Source organism: Pristiophorus japonicus, chromosome 15 (assembly GCF_044704955.1).
Source record: "Pristiophorus japonicus isolate sPriJap1 chromosome 15, sPriJap1.hap1, whole genome shotgun sequence".
NCBI lineage: Eukaryota > Metazoa > Chordata > Chondrichthyes > Pristiophoridae > Pristiophorus > Pristiophorus japonicus.
This window is the reverse complement of record NC_091991.1, coordinates 126,365,614-126,386,323: the sequence shown is the minus strand read 5'-3', so window position 1 is coordinate 126,386,323 and position 20,710 is coordinate 126,365,614. Positions and strand designations below refer to the sequence as shown.

The following is a 20,710-nucleotide window of genomic DNA, read 5'->3' as shown; positions in this document are numbered from 1 at the left end:
ATAGTATGCGGCAAACCAGACGCCCCACCCACCCCTTCCCTCAACCACTGTCTGCCCCACCTGTGACAGAGACTGTAATTCCCGTATTGGACTGTACAGTCACCTGTGAATTCACTTTTAGAGTGGAAGCAAGTCTTCCTCGATTTCGAGGGACTGCCTATGATGATATGATGATTCCATTAGGCAAGGAAGCAGGTGTAATGTGAGTGTTTGTTTTTTCCAGCTTTGATTTAATGGACTTGCACAATGGCCACTGAGCCCTCGCCTCCCCTTCATAGGAGAGGTTCCCGAGGTGCATGAATCCTCGGTTCTAAAGCCAAAACTTGATGATAAAAAGGCAGTTAGGTGTCTCTCAACCAGCAGTTAACTACCGCAGTGAGGTCACCCGCCTCTCCCAAGCGGGCACGTGAAGCACCTCAAAACGCGCCCGATTTCAATGCGGAAGTTTGCGGATACCAGACGTGCTGTCAATTTCCACGGTTTTAACTGCCAACCCGTCCCAAACCTGCGCACTTGGCACTGGGAAAATTCCAGCCATTGTTGGCCCAGAGGAGTGCAGTCGACGGAGTTGGAACCATTTCAATACAGTTACTAAGAGCCATGCATTTTTCTATTATAAGATGGTGCATCTTTTATTGAATGTGAAAAGCCTAGTTCCAGTGGATGTCTAAAAGAAATATTATTTTAGCCAAGGGTTTCTCAGTTTACTTTTTAAAAAAATTTAACAAACGTATATAAGAGTGTTATCTATTGAAGGACAAGGGCTCCAGGTGCATGGGAACATCATCATCTCCAAGTTACCCTCCAAGTCAAATGTATCTGTTTTGAATTGTAACACAGCTGTGAAGCGCCTTGGGACATTTTACTACGTTAAAGGCGCTATATAAATAAAAGTTGTTATTATTATTATTTATTATTAGAAGTCACACACCATCCTGACTTGGACATCTTCCTTCATTGTTACTGGGTAAATATTCTGGAACTCTTTACCTATCAGCTCAGTGGGAGCACCTTTACTACCCAGGATGCAGCAGTTCAAGAAGACCCATCATTACCTTAACAAGGCCAACTCGGCATGAACAATAAATGCCAGCCTTGCCAGCGACTCAGACATCTTGCGAATGAATAAAATAAATAATTTGCTTCTTACTACTGATTAACTTAAGTTAGATGTAATGGAAATATATTGTAATTATTCTCTTTTACCAATTTCTTTAGTATATTTAAGTAGAATTTTTTTTTCCAAGTTCAGGTATTTATACTTTCTAGAACCTTCCTGTGTGACCTATATTTATATCTAATCCTTATAAACATAACTGTTCAGGGCCGAAATTGGGCACTGCCCAAAACGAGTTGCACCTAGCGTTTTCAATGTGTTCCATCCCCCGCAATGTCTGGGTCGACCAATCGAGAGAAATTCAACACTCGGTACTTTTTTTTGAAGCGGGGGAATGGGAGTGTCTGTCACTAGCGGAGCGGAAGTGGGGGTGGGGCAGAGTGGCCGACGCTGCAAGTCATCAGTGCCGCGCTGATGATGTCATCGAGTTGGCGTGTCACAACATCCCTTCCCATCAGTTAAAGGGGAGGACTGCTGCAAACTCTGCAGCTACTTTAGTGACAAACACTGGGCCACCAGGGAGGGTTTCGACTGGGCCAGTGGCCTGGCACCCAAGAGGGCGTGCCAGACCCATGGCCATGAATGTCGGCCTGATCTGGCAGTCACCTCCCCTTTAAAGGCATTTTCCCACAGGGCAATTTTGGGAAGGGGTCGCTGCCAGTCGGTAAGGGGTCGGCGCGTGCACGAGACGGCGGGAAAACGGGCGGAGCGGTCCTCTACACCGCTCCAAAAGTAAAGGAGGGCAGTGTTCAAAATGGCGGCCCCTCTGCGGCACTCGGCGACCAGTCTGCACCGACCTGTGGCCACCGCTTTCAGGCGGATGCAGTTCTTATAGAAAGGTGCAATTTCGGCTCCCTCGTGTGATGTGATGTTAACGCACTTTCAAAGTTTTGGAAATCCAAACTTTCAGTGGGTTGTTATGGAAAAATTGATCTGTTGGCAGATGTTCTGGTGTATATTAGATCTTATATTTTTAACTTTGTGAAATATAACATCTGTGAGAAGATAACATCTACAACCCCCAAAGCTATACCACATGCTTATCTAATTAATCTTTTGCTCCTTAGCCGTTTATTTGGCAAAGAAGAACATAAGGAAGCAGGGAGACTTGTTTGACTATGAAAAGGTAAGATTACACTTTCCTCGACATGAATTTGAGCTGTGTCGTTGTATTTGTCACAAGTACTTGTGTCTTTTGTATATATGTGTCTGCTGTTATAAGCCACAATTTTACTAACTGTCCAACAAACTTAAAATAGTGCGAAATAAATATAGCTCTATTATAAATCAATACAATTAAATAAAAACAGGAAGTGCTGGAAATACTCAGCTGGTCAGGCAGCAACTGTGGAAAGAGAAACAGAGTTAACGTTTCAGATCAATGACCTTTCATCAACACCTGAAACGTTGGCCACGATTTTGCCAACTGAGGCGGGTCTGGGGCAGCTGGGGTCTGTAGCCAGGTCCCGGCCCACTGCCTGCTCCATCCTGCTCTCTACAAGTGATTTTACCTTGATTGGGCTTGTTAAGCCCGCCCAGCAAGGTTCCCAGCCAATTAAAAGGAAGCGGCTCTGATGACGTCATTTGATGATGCATCATCAGCCGGTTTCCTTAAAGGGACCATGTCCACATTGATTTTGGACAGTTGTGCTGTCAGTGTTCTACAGCATTGAGGTGCTGCAAACACTGACCAGCACTGCACAAATGTTCACGGCTGCACCCAGGCTCTCCCGGGAGTCACATTACGCTGGGAGGTTCTCTTCCCTTCCAATGGGTGGGAGAGACCGCCCCAGGAGACCAACGCACATTGCACAGGAGGGCATAAGCAGGGATGTCGTCAGGAGGACCTGGTTGCAGTGGCACAAACCTTTCAATGATCTCAGTAGATCACGAAACATTACTGCAAAGCCACACTCAACCTCATCCTGCTGTGCCACTCATCACTTTCCCATCACTGTGCCTTCCCTACCCTACTCTTGCATATCCTTACTCACACCAACTTACCTTGCACCTCCACCCATCCCCCTCTCTCTATCTAAATTTTTACTTCCCCCTCACTAACCACCCCTCACACTTCCCCCTCATCCTAGTGCAAGCAAGAGTAGGCATTTGGGTATTATCGCCAAGGTTCATGTAAAGTTTCTGATAATGTGGTGTCAAACATTGAAATCTTTATTTTAAACACTTTACATTCTTGGACAGATTTGTGTGCACCTTTGGAAGTGAATTAGTGAGTTGCAGTGAAGGGTGAGACATAATGGTACCCCCCGCAATGGTGATGAGTGTGAAAGGAATGGCTTGGTCATTGTAGGAATGCTTTATGGTGTTGGCGTGGGGTGGTGCCAACCTGATGTATCATGTGGCAGCCAGGGTGTACAGCATCAAGCGAAGTAAATCTGGCCATAGTGAGGCCATCCCTGGCAGCAATGTGGTCGGGTGCTGATGTTCTCTGTCCTATGCAGCATCAGTGATTGTGAAGAAGGTTGGTGTTGTTGGTGCTGCTGGTGTGCCTGGTGATGCTGCTGTTGGGGATGATCATGGTGGGATTCTGAGGACCAAGGTGAGATAGTTTCAAGGGCACTGATGCTGATGGAATAGATGGCAGGTGAGGTTGAGATGACAGAAGCGATCTGTCAATGGTGAGAGATGTTGTTCCAATGAGATAACACTGAGTAGAGAGTTTATTCCAAACAATTGCTAGCTGCATAAAGCTCAATCTGTCTTCCAAATGCAGTAAGCAACAGCTTATACCTTCGAAAGTGAACACCTATGAAATGGGAGCTTTTATAGACCATTTGCAGTTGTCAAGTTAGTAAATCATCCCATGCTGACACAACGCCTGACTTCCTTTCCTGACGTGATCCCTGAGCAAGGGGAAGCCATTGGTGAACTCTAAAAATCTAGAGGTGAATTTTAAATAGTTTTTGTGTGTTTGTTAACAAGCTAACAATCTAAATTGCCTCTCTTGCCACTTGGCGTCGGGTCCGTTCAGCGCTGACAGACCCGACACCTGGGAGACTAGCATGGAGGCGGTTGACAGCAGGATCCCAACCCGCTGTCAGTCTTTTTAAATTTGAAAGCTGACCCGTCTTCTCCACGTCGGTAAAATTTCAGCCGTTAAGTCTGTTTCTCCACAGATGCTGCTTGACCTGCTGAGTATTTCCAGCATTTGCTGTTTTTATTTCAGATTTGCAACATCTGCAGTATTTTGCTTTTGTAAATAAGTATTGAAACTGTCTGTCAATGTATGGCTCTCAAAATAATGCTTAGAACTAGATTGTGTCTAGTTGAAACAGAGACCCAGTTAAACTGCTGTGCTATAAATTGGAATTTTACTGGGAAAATGTATACTGCGAACAGGCGTTCTCCTGAATTGAGGTCACTAGAATCAGAATGTATAACTATTGGATTACCACTCTGCTGCCTTTATCTAAAATCCATTCTTTCCTGCTTTGGGCTTTGCGTGTTCCTAAATAGCTGCCCAGTTATTGATCAGTCAGGCACATATAAACTGATGGCAGCAGCTTTCGAAGCCTGCGGGAGGGAGAAGCTGCTTCCTTTGAGCTCACCAGACGTTTGTTCTACTTCGATGTTATTTTTAGGACTATTTTTAACACAAAAGCAAGGATGTTGCACCTCAAACTCCTAGATCATGCATTTAGTGTATACCCAAGGGTCCTGTTGGTGACTATCCTTAATAAAACAAACTGGTGAATTCTGCCAACTAGATTTAATTTATTTGTAACTGAACTTCCCGGCTGTGACAATTATGTTGGACAACTGAGATTTTGAAGTGCATTGCATATTTAATTGGATCTTGCTCTACCATTTATAAAGTTTTACTTTTGTGATGCAAAAATGTTAACAGATACGTATAAAAATAATGACTGATTTAACAATAGTACATGGGGGAGGGGAAAGGGGGAATGCACCCCCACATCAAACATGTGGCTGCAGTGCATGTGGGACCTGTGGGAATCAGAATAAGTAATGTTTGACCACTGCTTGGAATGGGAGAAATACTAGACAGTCTGGAGACTAACCTTGGCGAATCATTCTGCACAAACTACCCCCTTCCCAATACAGCAGCACACCTAGTGGCCATGAAGGGCAGCCATGTCAACCAACATGACCACGACTATGTAGGAACCTCCCCCGCTGCACACCCCCCCGGCCACCCTCCTCCCTCCCCCCCCCGTGTCATATCCAAGCCTAACTAATTCCCAGAAACCTAGACTAAATAGCCGCTTCAATCTTCTGACTCACGCTGCACCCACTGCAAACACAGTCATGCTAGGAACCTGGATACATCAATACATTCCTTGCAATTGGCTAAAGTTGATATTCTGTAATATTCTCTGATTACTTATTAGTGTGTTATCCTTATTGCCTTGAAACATGACTAGATAATTAAATCTGTAATATATTGAACAATTCACCAAAGACATAAATGTTTGTAATCTGCTAGAATTTACATAAAGATGTAAATACTTAAGTACTTGAGAAATTATGTACTAAACTCCAAAATAACTCAACATTTTTGTTTAAGAACAGATTTTTAAAATATATTCATTTTCATAGATATAACCTTCGACACCCTTATCCCCAACAAGCATTTGTACTGTTGTCCATCCCTGTCGTTCCACAAGAACTTAAGAACATAAGAATTAGGAGCAGGAGTAGGCTATGTGGCCCTTCGAGCCTGCTCCGCCATTCAATAAGATCATGGCTGATCTTCAACCTCAACTCCACTTTCCCGCCAGATCTCCATATCCCTTGATTCTCTTTGAGTCTTGAATATATTCAACGACTCAAACATCCACAGACCTTTGAGGTAGGGAATTCCAAAGATTCACAGTTCTGAGTGAAGAAATTCCTCCTACACATGAAATTGTGTACAGCGTGTGTCTGAATTTCCGATCTGTGGGGAAGCTTGCGGGCAGTAAAATTACCCTTAGTATGTTTATTCAAAAATGTAATTGAAAATTAAACTACATTAAAACAAAATTTGAAGGAAAATGCATACTTCTGGAATTTACCATCAATAAACTAAGCAAATATTTGTTTCTCTGATTACCTATTTATTAAGAATGTTATTTCAGTAATGAGAAGGCATTAGCACATTAAAGAAATTAGGTAATTCCATCTTTTGTCAACTGTTTTATCACCTCTGGGGAGTACTCATTGGTTTTTTTAAATTGCACCTTGCCCTGTGGAAACAAGCTGCAAACCTATGCTAAGCTCTCCAGAGAAGGACGTGCTCACAATGTAGAGTAACCTCTGTTTGCATTCTAGTTGTATACTGTAATTGGACACATGGTCATCGAGGCTCACGCTGTTAGCAATAACAGCACTATTTCAGATATTTTGAAAGGAGTACATAACTGCATGTGTTTTTTTTTTCAAGCTGTGATTTCAAACAAAAATATTTTAAAATCCCTTTCAACATTTTTAATTCCTACAGGACAGTTACAATCTACTGAACAAGAAGATCAATTATACTTGGGATTTTGTGGTAATGCAAGCCAGAGAACAGCTCAGGTTAGTCCGATGCTTATTCTGTGTTCTATCCTGTGTGTACTGTACATATCTTTCTATATAATGTATTTTATTAGTTCTGCCTACTTATATTTTATTGGAATTAATATTGTCAAAAATATTGGTAGAAAAGCATAGTAATTGCATTTTAACAAGATAAAAGTATACTATCTTAATGATTACAAAACAGTTTAGCCTTAAACTGTTACAGACTTATCGTACTGCCTATATAGATGTGTTTAGTATGCAGGTTTAACATGTCATTGTTATAAATAATTAAGGAACATATGGTAACCCATAGCACTATAAATAGAAATGGAACAATAGAAACATAAAACAAAACCATAATACTGTGTGTTTATATTAATCACTTTTGCTTGCACAATTTACATAATGTTTAAAAACTGTAAGAGTTTAAAGAGAATAATATAAAGTGCTAATATATTTCCGACACAGTTAGATTATTATTGCGCCAGTGTAATATCTCACTTTTGGATTTGCACAGACTAGATTGCATTTCTAATATTATGAATGAACTAAAAAACTTCAATTTTTGCATATCTTTTTTGCTAATGTAGAATAAATTGATTTCAGTTAAAGATTAAAGTTTCTAGAATGTGTGCTTGTTGACAGTAAAGGATAAGGGAAATACATTCAGATGTAATACATTTTCACATTCCTCTGCACCATGCAACTATGTTCTGTCAAAATTAGCAAACAAGTTACACTTTTTCTTGTATGCTGTAGAGAGGGGAAAGGATAGAGCCACTGAAAGCAGGATGATTCTGTTGCTGCACATTAGGACAAAATTAAAAATCACGCTGCAGGATTTTATTTGAGAAGCTCTGCTTTGGAACATTGTTGCACAACAGTGTTATCACAAGATGTGGTCCAAACAAGTAACAATACATATAGTCAGCAAATTCTCAATTATTCTCGAGTTATAAAAATTGTTCCTGGAAAAAAAACTGTAGACTTGTCTTTCATTATTGATGTTTGAATTACAACGTGTTTCATATTGATGCAGTACAGAATCAGAAATCACACCCTAAACCCAAATAAGAAATATGTTTGCTGGCTGCTGTGCCTTGTTTGCCAGATCTGGGACTTTGAATTATTGATCTGTTGTGTGATTGCTTTGCCTGAAAAAAGAGACACTAGAAATACTGGCTCATAAGTCAGGGGGTGTTTGCTGTTCTTTCTGGGTCCTAGGTAGTGTTGGGAAAAAAAGAAAAACTTGCATTTATATAGCGACTTTCACGATCACCAGACGTCTCAAAGTGCATTACAGCCAGTAAAGTACTTTTGGAGTGTAGTCACTGTTGTAATGTAGGAAATGTGGGGAACGCAGCAGCCAATTTGCACACAGCAAGCTTCCACAAACAGCAATGTGGTAATGACCAGATAATCTGTTTTTGTTATGTTGATTGAGGGATAAATATTGGCCAGGACACCGGGAATAACTCCCCTGCTCTTCGTTGAAATACAGTCATGGGATCTTTTACATCCACCTGAGAGCAGACAGGGCCTCAGTTTAATATCTCATCCAAAGGTGCAGTGCTCCCTCAGCACTGGATCTTTGTGCTCAAGTCCTTAGAGTGGGACTTGAACCCACAACCTTCTGACTCAGAGGCAAGAGTGCTACCCACTGAGCTACTGGCTGACAATTTTATTTGTAAGTACTTGGAGATTTCTCAGGTGTTGAGGACTTCAGCTTGAATCAAAGTTAAAGGAATATGATTCTTGTTACATCTAGGAGAATAGAGAGTCTGAGATGTGTTTCAGGGCAGGAACACACATGCCCTGTAATGATATTGCTGTTGGGGTTTATTAATACACGTTTAAACCCTAGAAATGCCTGGGGATATTGCAGAGAGATGGCTACTTCTTCCCTTTTTGTTGCTGTTCACTGTTTCCAACCTGTACATGTTTTACCAGTGGGGCATCTGTGATGGCAGATAGCGACAGATGGCAGGATCCAGCCTGTGTACCGCATGATTACAGTAGAAGTGAAATCAGCATTTATTTTATTAGCTGATACAAGGAATGGACGAGCTTCAGTATCATTATTCTTGATGCACAGAATATTTATTATTTGGTGCTTTTTAATTTTAAAGGAAGTGAGCTGCTGCTGCTCATGGCACCAAGGCAGTACACTGGGTCATTTCTCGTTGGAGTTCCGAAGGATGAGGGGTGATCTTATAGAAACATTTAAAATAATGAAAGGGATAGACAAGATAGAGGCAGAGAGGTTGATTCCACTGGTCAGGGAGACTAGAACTAGGGGCCACAGCCTCAAAATATGGGGGAGCCAATTTAAAACCGAGTTGAGAAGGAATTTCTTCTCCCAGAGGGTTGTGAATCTGTGGAATTCTCTGCCCAGGGAAGCAGTTGAGGCTAGCTCATTGAATGTATTCAAATCACAGATAGATAGATTTTTTAACCAATAAGGGAATTAAGGGTTATGGGGAGCAGGCGGGTAAGTGGAGCTGAGTCCACGGCCAGATCAGCCATGATCTTGTTGAATGGCGGAGCAGGCTCGAGGGGCTAGATGGCCTACTCCTGTTCCTAATTCTTATGTTCTTATGTAAAGCCCAACTCACAAAATCCCCATTGATAGCTGTGCTGCCTTGGGGAGGGACTGAGTGGAGGTGTGGACTCCCAGGAGGGTGGGAGGACAGAGGAAGATTTGGCACAGGCCTTAGGAACAGGTCTTGGTACCAATATTTTTCACAATTAATTACAATAAGTAGATAAAACTAATAAATATACATCATTTTATAGAAGGTCTTGTATTTTGATAGCGCCTTTAATGCAGGAAAATATGCCACCGCGCTTCACAGGAGAGTAATCAGACAGAAATTGACACCGAGCCAAAGAGGGTAATATTAGGGCAGGTGACCAAAAGCTTAGTCAAGTGGTATGGATGACTCGGAATCGGTAGAAAATAGAAAGATTTCATACACTCATTGAAGAAACAATTAAGGGGAGAAATTCGGTCATGCCTCTGTTGTGCCGTTAATCCAGGTGGAGCGGTACTTTTAGCGTCTTGAAAAGGTTTGCACCTCCCGCCCAGAAATTCGTCAGAATCAGTTGAAGAGCTGACAGGGGTGATAAATCAGCCGTTGCACACCAGAGCTGAGGGGACCATAACAAAAGTTTGGTTGATACATTTTACATGGTACAAAAGCCAAGGCGCGGCATTGTAATGCACACATTAAAGTTTTCAAAATCACTTGTTTTCAACCTGTACTGTTATGCCTGTCAGCCGCTGCAAACTCTGAGGCTTATGCACCGTGCTGTGTGTAAACGTTGCACTGACTGTGACTGCCGAGGGAAGCACTTCCTCATCCCTTTAAGTAGCCACCAGTTAACGACTCTGCAAGCCTGTACCGACTGTTTTTCCAGATGTTGCTATTGGTGGGCGCTCAATGAGGCGCACCAATTGAATTTACCGACCGGGGCGCAAGCATGCACGTTGCACCAGGAATATGTCATGATCGGAGCGATCGTCAGCAGCCAGGCGCTAGCAGTTTGCACCCCCGGTGAGCCTCGAATGAATTTTCTATCAGGGCACTAAAAGCTGCGGACCCAGTCGCTAAGCTCTAATGCTCGCATTAACACCCCCTCTGGCCGCTAATTGAGAATATAGACAACCGAAAATCCAGCCCTTAGTATTTTGTTAAAGGCTAATATACTTTAGTTATATCAAGAACCCAATTCATATGCAGAATTCTGTTCCTGATCACTTTAAGTAGCACAAGTACATGTCAACTCCATTCATTTGATTGCAAAATTAAAATGCAGAAGGAATCTGATATAACAAATAAAGGATCCCAGAGAACCCAAAGTATGACAGAATTACACTAAGAGCAAGAAATGTGAACATGACAAACCAAAACAGATTTGTGATTTAAATGAAATCTAAATATACATTTGTCTCTGAAATGATGAGGGCCAGATTTCCTTCCATTGTTAATGTGTGGGAATGGAATGGATTTTTTAAACTTATTTTGCTCTTCTGTGCAAATCTGGTGATGTCCTATGTATTGTGGATTAGGTGTATTTTAGCAACATAGTGAAACTGAAAGAAGGATTCAAATTGTGTTCTGATATATTCTAAATAATATGTTTTGTACTATATACCTGTGCCACAGTGTTATGCTTGATAGATAAAGGTGAGAAGAATAGAACAGTTTTCTGACAAAGTAGTAGGTTCAGGAAATACAGTGACACCTGTACAAATGGACACCCCCAAAAAACATACACCTGCTGTAATTTATGCACCTGTGAGTATGCTCACAGGTTTGTAAAGCTTAGCCATCGGGGACTTGGCCTGGAGGGTGGTGCACAGAGCAGTCCCATGCAATAAATTTTTAAGTCGGTTCACTGGCTCCCAGGCCGCTTGCAATTTCTGCGGTCTGGAAGAGTCTGTGTTCCATGTTTTTATTGAATGCGTGAGGTTGCAGCCCCTGTTCCATTAATTAAAGGGGCTGCTCCTCAATTTCTGGTTGTACTTCAGTCCCACACTCCTGATCTTTGGGCACCCTGTGCGGAGGGGAGCGGGTAGGTCCGAGGGTCTCCTTGTAGGACTGCTCCTGGGCACGGCCAAGGGTGCCATCAGCCGGTCCAGGCAGCGGACGGTCGAGGGGGTCGTTCAGCCCGACTGCCTGCCTCTCTTCCGCGTCTACATCCGGGCCAGGGTGTCCCTAGAGATGGAGCACGCGGTGTCCACCGGTACGCTCGCGGCCTTCCGCGAGAGGTGGGCGCCGGAGGGACTGGAGTGCATCGTCACCCCCGGCAACCAAATTTTAATTTGATTTTATGTTTTAAAGTTTAATTTGTTTTAATTGCCGGGATTTTTAGTGTCCCCCTCCCCTTTTATAGGGGGCACTTGTAAAATATGGAATTTTAATGCCCTTTTTTAAAAAAAAAAACACACATAAAAAACCTACAAAAATACAAAAAAAAAGAGGGCTGTTATAAGTGTCTGGAGTGTCCCCCAGATCGGGGGGCACTCGATCTAATGTTTATTTGTACTCCCCAAAAAGAGTTGTAAAGCTTAGCCAGTCACATGATGGTCACAAGACTCAATAAAACCCCAGCCAGTTGGGTTCAGGGGATCCACGATGAGGCAGGTGGTTGTGAGCGTTGTGGATGAACTGGTAATGTATAGTGTGATTGTTAAACCTTTGCTAATAAACCAACTAGTTCTTAATAGGAATGTGTTGCTATGAATTCTTAAGCAAAGTACCCATGAAGCAAATACATTACACCTGCAAGAAACAGACACTTATTGACAGTCCCAAATAATTTACAATGCAAAAGATATAAACTGCAGCTTACAACCAAAGACACTAGCAAATTACAAACTACAGACAGCATGCAATGCACCAAATCCGTTTACAACTTAAAACAGCAGGCACGCAAGTAAGTGTGAGGCTGCAGCAGATGAAAAAATGTCTCTTTTGTCTAATGGAGATCTCTTCACCCAGCATCTATAGTGGCAAAGTATCGCCCTTATCTCTGGGATTGACTGCTTGCACGGCTCTATCCCAGGGATAGATGGGTTTCTCTGCCGCTATGGATGCTGGGTAAAAAGATCTCCATTACACAAAAGCTGGGAACTGCCAGTCTCGGGGCGGGGTGGGTGGTGCAGAGTAGGGAGTCTGGATTCGGGGGCCCCAAAATCGCAGTGGTGGGCTCTAAAATTGGGGCTGGCTGAAATTGCGGGATCTCGAACATTGGAGAGAGAGACTGGGGGATGGGAATTTGAGGAGAGATGGGAATGGGGCGAAGGAGATTTAGGAATTGGGCTTGGGGGAATGATGGAGAATGGGGACTGGGGGGCAAAGATGGGGATTAGGGCTCAGGGGGAGCAATGGAAAGAATGGTTTCCCCTTTTCTCTGCCCTTGATTTCCCCACACACCAACTTGTATTTATATAGCACCTTTAATGCAGTGAAACATCCCAAGGCGCTTCACAGGAGTATTATGAGAAAAGAAATTTAACGCCGAGCCGCATAAGGAGAAATTAGGACAAGTGACCAACCTCAAAAAATGGGAAAAAGTGCTTCAGCACTAACACAAATGGCTCAGCAAGCCAGGGAAGGGGCACCCAGGGTCTCGCATGCAGCATTCCAGCTTTGTGCAGGGGGTCAACACTGCAAGAGCGGCCCTCTACCCACAGGGGCCAGGAGGCCCTCCAGAAAGAAGGGTGTGACACCAGCTCACCCACCGCCCCCCCCCCCCCCCCCCCAAATCACTCATCCACCACCAATCTGCACCAATCACAAGGCACATCTCCCATTCCCAGCCTTACCTCACCCCCTTGGAGGGGACAGTGCTGGCCATTCTTGGCAGGGGCATGGCTGAGCCCATGGCCAGCGGCGGGGCTGAAAGGATACAAGATGCCGGTATCCTCCTACGTTATCCTCCTCCTCACATGCACCTCTTGCTTTCCCGTCCTCCCCCCAGCACAACTCCACCCTTGTGTCTTCCTTATTTCACACACCTAAGAAATGCAGTCTGCCCAGCCAGCGGTTGGCCAAACATACGGAGAGGAGAGTGAAGAAGGAGAATAAACACCATTATTCGATTTCACACTCCCAGCCATTGGTCCCTCTTTCTGAGGATGGAGGGAAAATTTTCACCGTGGTCTCAGAGGCCCTCAGTCTGTCAGAGGTAAGGCTATCTCTGTCCAGGTGAAAGGCAAAATAAACAGCTTTAAAAGTTCTTCTGTAACCCAAGAAATCTCCCTTGAAACTTTCTTCAGCCTGCAGGCTCCAAAGTAGAGTGCTTCTGTCAGCCTCGGCTAATACTGGCAACGTATTTATGTCATTCTTTTTACCCTTAGTGCTTTAGAAGTGTAACTTTGGGATTTTGGCATGCCAGTGTCATTTGCAAATATTTAACATCACTGCCGCAGAATCGAGGGGCGGATCACAGGGTGAGCTCAGGTCTGGTCCTGACCCGCGATCCAACACAGGACATGGCATTGTGCTGAACTAGTGGCCCAGAAACACCTCGAATCTATTTCAAAGTCATTTCACTCAGTCTGACTTTGTAATTGATTACAAGAGCAAATTACCTGAACAGGCTCAGAATTCGTGCTTCAGGCCCTTTTCAAATCCTTGCTGCTGGTTCAACGCTTTCATTTCCTGCTTTTGTTCGTTGTTCAAAACATAATCAGTCAGCATCATAAGGATTAAAATTGTTTCCATTTACAGAAAGAAGATGCCCATAACACATACCCAGATGGTCAGCAAACGCACAAACACAATTAGTCGAAGTGCAACTCTAATGGATATTAGCTGCAACTGGATGTTGGCTCAGCCAGTTGGAAACTGCTGTATTTTGGCCATTTTGGAGTTTCATCAAAATGTGGTTACCAGAGATTATTAAAATTGAGTATTTTGGCTTCAAACATTCGATATGATCATTTTCAAGTTATTTCTAAAAGTCAATTTCTAAAAGCATTCTGGTACAGGTACAATGTCCAGAATCCAGAAACCTCGGGACTGAGGCTGTTTGGTTTTGGGGTTTTTCAGGATTTCAAAGAAGAAATCTGACGTCCCGAATCCGGAAATCCCTGGGCTGAGTTTCGGGTATTTCCGGATTTCGGAGAAGAAAATCCGACATCCCGAATCCGGCAACCTCGAGGCCGGGCCGGGCTGGGCCGGTTTGCATATTTTTCCGGATTTAAATATGAAAACTTATGTACAGCTTAAAATGTACTTAAAATATGAAAAGGAATGTACTCAAAACATGAAATATAATAAATAAAGTTTTTTATTTGGTAAACAGTACAGGTATGAAACAGAATACAGGTACCCTGTAATGTATAAAGAATAATATTCTTCCTGTGATCCACCTCCTTAGTAAGCTGCACAGAAATAGGTGCAGGTTACAATTGGCTGGAGGTTGTGCATGGGGTAGAGGGCTCAGCTATGATGTCTGGGGCTGAAGATGGACCAGCAGTAGGATTTTCAAGCATGGAAATTGCTGGAGTAGTTGCAGGCTGCAGGTCGTGGGCACTCTGCTGCGATACCCTTTGAAACATATTGACTAATTTTAATTGTTTAAGTAATTTGGGCTTTTGTTTCATTAATTTTTCCCAAATCTTATACACCTGCATTATTTCCTCTTCACTTATGAAGTTTCATTGCTCTAGGGCGGTAATTAATTCATGACAAAGATTGATAACTTTGTCACTGGACACTTTTTCCACTTGATTATCAACATCAGCATCGTCATCCTCACTACGTTCATCCTTTTCTTCTGGAGGCAAAACCATGCCCATCATCTGTCGTTGCATGCACAACGGGAACATCATTGTCTATGTCCATGACTTCTGTGACATTGTCTTCATTCAATTCTCACGCAGCTTCACAAGTCAGCCCTTTTGCACATTCTAAAAGTTCAGCATTCATTTTCTTCTCCCTGGACACAAGAAAACCTTCAAAGTCATCATCAGCATCGTCATCATCTTCATTAAACATAGTTGCTGGCCAGAGGTTATGCCAAGCAAGGTGTTTCTCGTTACCTCATTTCACGCATCTGCAGCTGCCCATATAGCGTCCTTCAGAGAAACCTTTTGAGAACGCTGTTATCCCCATGCCTCTGTTCACAGCACTAAGCAAACACCTCATGAATTTGTTTTTGTAGAGACACTTCTTTGATCTCAAAATTCCTTGGTCCATTGGCTGTACCAGTGATGTTACATTGGGAGGTAAATAGATTCCATGGACATTATCCTTTACTAGAAGCTCAGCATCGGGATGTGCTGAGCAATTGTCTAGCAGCAACAATATTTTGTCGTTTTCTTCAAGGCCAGCTGCCATGCAATGAGCTCGCGCCTGGGGAACAAAATGCTTCTCAAACCAGTTCAGAAAAATTACCCTAGTTACCCATGTTCTCTTATTAGCATAATAACGCACTGGGAATACTCTCACGCCCTTGAAATATCTTGGAAGCTGGCTTTTCCCAATGATCATAAGCTTACACTTATGTGCCCCAGCCGCATTTGCACCAGCAAGCATAGTCAGTCTATCTTTGGCGTCTTTTACACCTGTTGGCTGCGATTCTCCTGCTGTTGCTAATGTCTTTCTCAGTATATAGTACCAACAGTGCTGTTTCGTCGACTTTATAGATTTGCTCAGTCGAAAGGTTTTCATCAGCAATTAGTTTAACAAACTCTCATCTATATAACCTTTAGCTGCCTCATGATCTACTGAGGCTTTTTCTCCACATACTTTCAATTGCCTGATGCCATTGCGCCTTTTAAATTTGGTTAGCCGACCTGAAGAATACTCACATGGAGTTTCAATCTCCAGTGCTGCATGGAATATCTTGGCTTGTTGCATCACCATTGGGCCAGACAAAGGAACTTTCTCACTTCTCTTCTGTTGCCACCACTCCATCATTACTCGATCCAACTCATCACTTTTAGGCTTATGCATAGTTTTACTCATTTCTTTCTGAACGTCACTTTCTGCATAAAACTTCATGAGCTGTTCTTTGTGTTTTTTTTTTATATCATAAATGGTGGAGATTCCAATACCATACTCCTCACTCCGTCTTCTCACTGAAGCACCTCTATATAATCTCTGGAGTAACTCCACTTTCTTGGCAATTGACAATGAATTATGCTCCCTCTTTGCACTACCTGTATCACACATTGGAGTATCTGTTGGCCTTTTTGACATGGTTGCAATGGCACACAACACAAATTCACAGTACCTTTAAATCAGAAAAAAGACCATATATGAGTCAGGTCGGGTGGGGCCTGGTCGAGGGGAGTATATGGGTCAGGTCGGGTCGGCTCGGGTCACGTGGGAAAGGTTCGTGGGGCATTCCGAAAGGCTTAGACCGATCGCAGGTCTATCAGATGCCGTTTTTTTTTTAAATGTCCGGTTTTCGGAGTGTTTCCGGAGTGTTTCCGGATTCCAGGTGACTCCTTCTGCGATCTGCAAAATGTCCGTTTTTTGGACAATTCCGGTTTTTAGAATTCCGGATTCGGGACCTTGTACCTGTACTGCCATCACAGCTGACCGGTAAATGCCTAAAGACAGTTGTTCCTCTATTCTGAGTATGTCGATTGGTGTGAGCAATGACACAAGGTTTGAATGGTGTGGTTAAGATGGCAGGGGCTGGGTTGCAGATCTCCACAATCATAACTTACCTGAATTCAGGCACGGGAAGGCGTCCCGCCCACTCCATAGCAGTTGGCACCTGATTAAAATGGCGGTCACATCACTATGACGTCAGTGGTTGCACACGTATTTTAACTGCGGGCCCAACTAAGGCCTATACAGTCTCAAATCTACCAGCAAAAGCTGGTAGCCGGCATAATCACGGCGACAGGAGGCCCAGATAAGTTAAGTTTCTTTTTACTTTTTAAATTATCCAACAAGGATGCTTGAGCCTCCTTGGGATTACATTTACTGGTATTACAGTCGGATGAGTTGTTCACGGACAGCCCAGCCAGAAAGGGGTTGTGTTGGTTGTCTCTTTGCTTCCTCCCACTTCTGCTCCGTAGTCGCTCACCGTTTAGCTGGTGGTAAGGTCTGCCTTGATGATGGCAAAGTTGTGCAGCTTGCAACTGACTACCACAAGTCTCGACATCCATTCTTCCAAGTACTGCAGGCGTCCCCAGAGCGGTCCAGGCAGCAGAAGTGTTGTCTTAGCATGTCAATGATCTGCTCTATCACATTTCATGTAGCAGCACGGCTTTCCTTGTATTCTTGCTGCCCACATGTGCATGGGTTGCGCACCTGAGTCATGTTGTCAACAAATAGCCCTTATCGTCCAATAGCCATCCCCTGGCTTATCGTGGTGGCTCCAATGCAGATGGCACAGCGGATTGCCACAGAATGAAAGCACCAGGATACCGGGCATTGACCTGCATGATTGGCTGCGTGTGATTGCACACCAGCTTGGATGCTGAGGGAGTAGGATACTTTTTGGTTGCAGTACATCTCAGGGTCAATACGCAAAGTGATGTGTGTGCAGTCAATAGCACCCTGCACCATGGGGAAGCCTGCAATCCTCACAGAGCAGTGTGCTCGCTCCGCCTGCTGCTCTCTGGCCAGAGAGAATGAAATGTAGTTAGCTCTCTTGGAATAGAGAACTTCAGTCACCTCCCTTATGCAACAATGGATGGCAAACTCGAAGTTACCAATATCTCCAACTCCAAGAGTTGCAGCAGGTGGCAGTTTTCAGTGAGGACGTCCTTACTGAAGTGCAGATGTCTCGCACACTGTTCGTCGCTGAGGTTCAGGTAGAAGAATTGCTCCCTGATCACCCTGGGTAGATATGGCCTTCTGCTGAGAGCCCTTCTCCTCATCCTCCTTTTTCAAGCATCATGTCCTGCTCTCACGCCTCTGCTCATTCTCCAAGTCACGCTGTATTCCAAGGGGAATGCCTACTACTGCACCCATGTCTAAGAGCAAGTAGTTTGTGCACAAGCCTTGAAGTCAGGACAAAGCCCTTCAGCACCTGCCACACCACTCCCTGTCGACTTTAGCAACTTGAAAGAACTCTAGAAAGCACCGAACACTTGTGCAATCGCAGCCAGTAGAAATAAATCATCAAATAACCTGAAAGTCGTTGACGATCCCTTTAAATAAGGCTGGTGAGGGTCTGTTCTGCTGTGTTTAGCTGTGTGTGTTCAAGAGAGGGCATTAGCTGGAGCTTTGAGCTCCAAAGTGACAGTGCTGGTGGCAAATCAGTGTTATATGCTGATTGACATCATGTATACTTCTGGCAGGCGCTCCCAGCGCACATGCTAACGCCCGCACCAATATGACGTTCGTCGCGACTCGCACCAGAAGTGTGCACGTGTGTATGCTGCAGACACAATTCTGGACCTCTAAGTGCACTAGTAGTGCCTCACAAATGAGCGCTAATGAGGCGAATTTTGCACCCCAAGATTTATGGACAAGTTGAAGAAAAAAGATCATGTGAGATCAAGAAATGGCAAATGTGTTAAATGAGTTCCTCACTTCGTTGTTCCTGATTGAAGACTGTGGACAGGTTCAGGATCCAGTGAAACTGGCTTGGCAACATATAACGATGTAGTCTCTGTGCTTGTGTTGCAAAGTAACTTAAGGTACCTTTATCAGATGGGATACCTCTTAGAATTCTTAAACAACTGAGTAAAGAAACAGGCAAGGCTCTTGTAAATAGATTTCCATAAATACAGGAGTTAAACTTGAAGACTGGAAAATTGTTCACATTGTTGCAGTACTCAAAAAAGGAGTGAGACATGAACCAGGTCATTATAGACCAGTTAGTTTGACATCTGTGTAGTGGGGAAAATGCTGGAGGATATCCTATAAGGTGCTATCAGTGTTCATCTAAAGAGCACAGTGTGCATAAGTTGAAATCAGTACGGTTTTAGAAGCAATATTCATACCTCTCAAACCAAATATAATTCTTTGAAAAGGTAACTAAGTTCATGGATGTGAAATGTCCAGTAAATATAGATTTTCAGATAACATCTGACAAGGTTCCAAATCTGAAGCTTTTAAGGAAGCTAAAACCACGTGGAATTACAAGTAAAACAGCAGTAGAAAATGTTAGGCGATGGATTTTAGGCTTCTTTGTTTTTGGGGCGATAATGGCGGCGTGACGGGAAAGTTAGCGTCCGGGAATAGTTTGCACTTTAGTATTTAAGTTGGGGATCTGGGCCCTGCGTCAGGGGGTGCAGCGCTAAGGGAGGTGTTGTACACCTCTCGTGGTGCAAAGATGGGAAACTCCCGAGCTGAAGAGCTGGGCCGGGAGCGCGCCGAGAGAGGCCTGGGGGGGGGGGAACCTAAAAAAACCCCACAAAAACATTCCCAAAACATTGCCCACGCCACCACATCCATTACTCACCTCTCCTCCGATGGGATGGTCGGACCACCCTGATTTCCCAGGTGGTCAGTGCGGGCGCAATTCCGGTCAGACGGGTTAGGCAGGAGCTCAAACTCGCGCTGATGGTGCAACCAGGGGCGCAGCACCGCCGTAAAACTGGACCTGAGGATTGCTACGTAGCACTGAAGGCTGACTGCCCGCTCGGAAGAACTCACCGCCGCCATTGCCGCCTCTCCGGAGCGAGAAACGGAGCGCAGAAGACCTGAAAATCCAGCCCTAGGTGTTTGGGACAGTGCCTAGTGGAATTCCACAAATGCCTCCCCTGGATTCTCTTGTTTACACTGTACATAGATAGTGCCGAGATGGATACTTTTGGTAATGTTATATATGCTGATGGCACCAAGCTCTGTGATCAAGTATCCAAATGAAGGGAGATTGAAAATGTTCAAATGGCTGCAAACCATTTCGGACCAATTTCATTGGGAATTTGTGGATACGCACTATGGCTTCCTGATATGCAGTGATGGTGGGCTGGGAGTATGGTTTGTAAAATCAGCCACATTAAGTAGATAGGTCACAGAAAGGCAAACAGAATTTAATGCGGAAAAATGCAATACAGTAGTGGAAAAGAAAGAAAAATTGAAGTTATTGTTGAATATACGCTAAAAGTATTCAATCAACATGAGGCTGTGTTAACAAGACACATCAGATCATTTGGTTGCATGTCAAGAGCATTTTATTATAAAGCTAAGCAGATGGTTTCAATTTTTTATAACCACTTGGAATACTTTGTATGGTATTGGTTGCATTAACCTAGAAATGACTGTGATATTAGGATACAAAAACTTTCATGCAACAATCCTTTGTCTACTATTTTAACAGGCTGTTAAACCATTTCGAATCCATTTAAAACAAATGGGCTGATGTCTCCATTTAAAATAGCAGACAGAGGAATGTCAGATGAATATGTTAAACAATAATTTCTTCCGCTTATATCCAAAATAACATAGAAGCATTGCAGAAAGTTTGGAGAGGAATAACATGAATGATGCCAGGACTCAAGAATCTAATTTATAGGGACACACTGACAAAACTGAATTGATTGTCATTGGAGCCAAGAAGACCGATTAGTGGCTTGATCCAGCTCTTTTAAATGGTGACAGAACTGAATCGTATCAGTGTTTCCATGACCAGCGG

The 20,710-nt window shown here is 43.6% G+C and overlaps 1 protein-coding gene across 1 annotated transcript in view; it reads left to right on the top strand.

The window, feature by feature from the left end:
• The window catches only part of rgs11 (regulator of G protein signaling 11), a 247,511-nt gene that overhangs the window by 104,205 nt on the left and 122,596 nt on the right, over positions 1–20,710 (top strand). The window contains exons 6-7 of the mRNA XM_070856713.1: positions 2,185–2,243; positions 6,582–6,658. Coding sequence (XP_070712814.1) covers positions 2,185–2,243; positions 6,582–6,658 — 136 coding nt within the window. The remainder of the gene's footprint in view (positions 1–2,184; positions 2,244–6,581; positions 6,659–20,710) is intronic.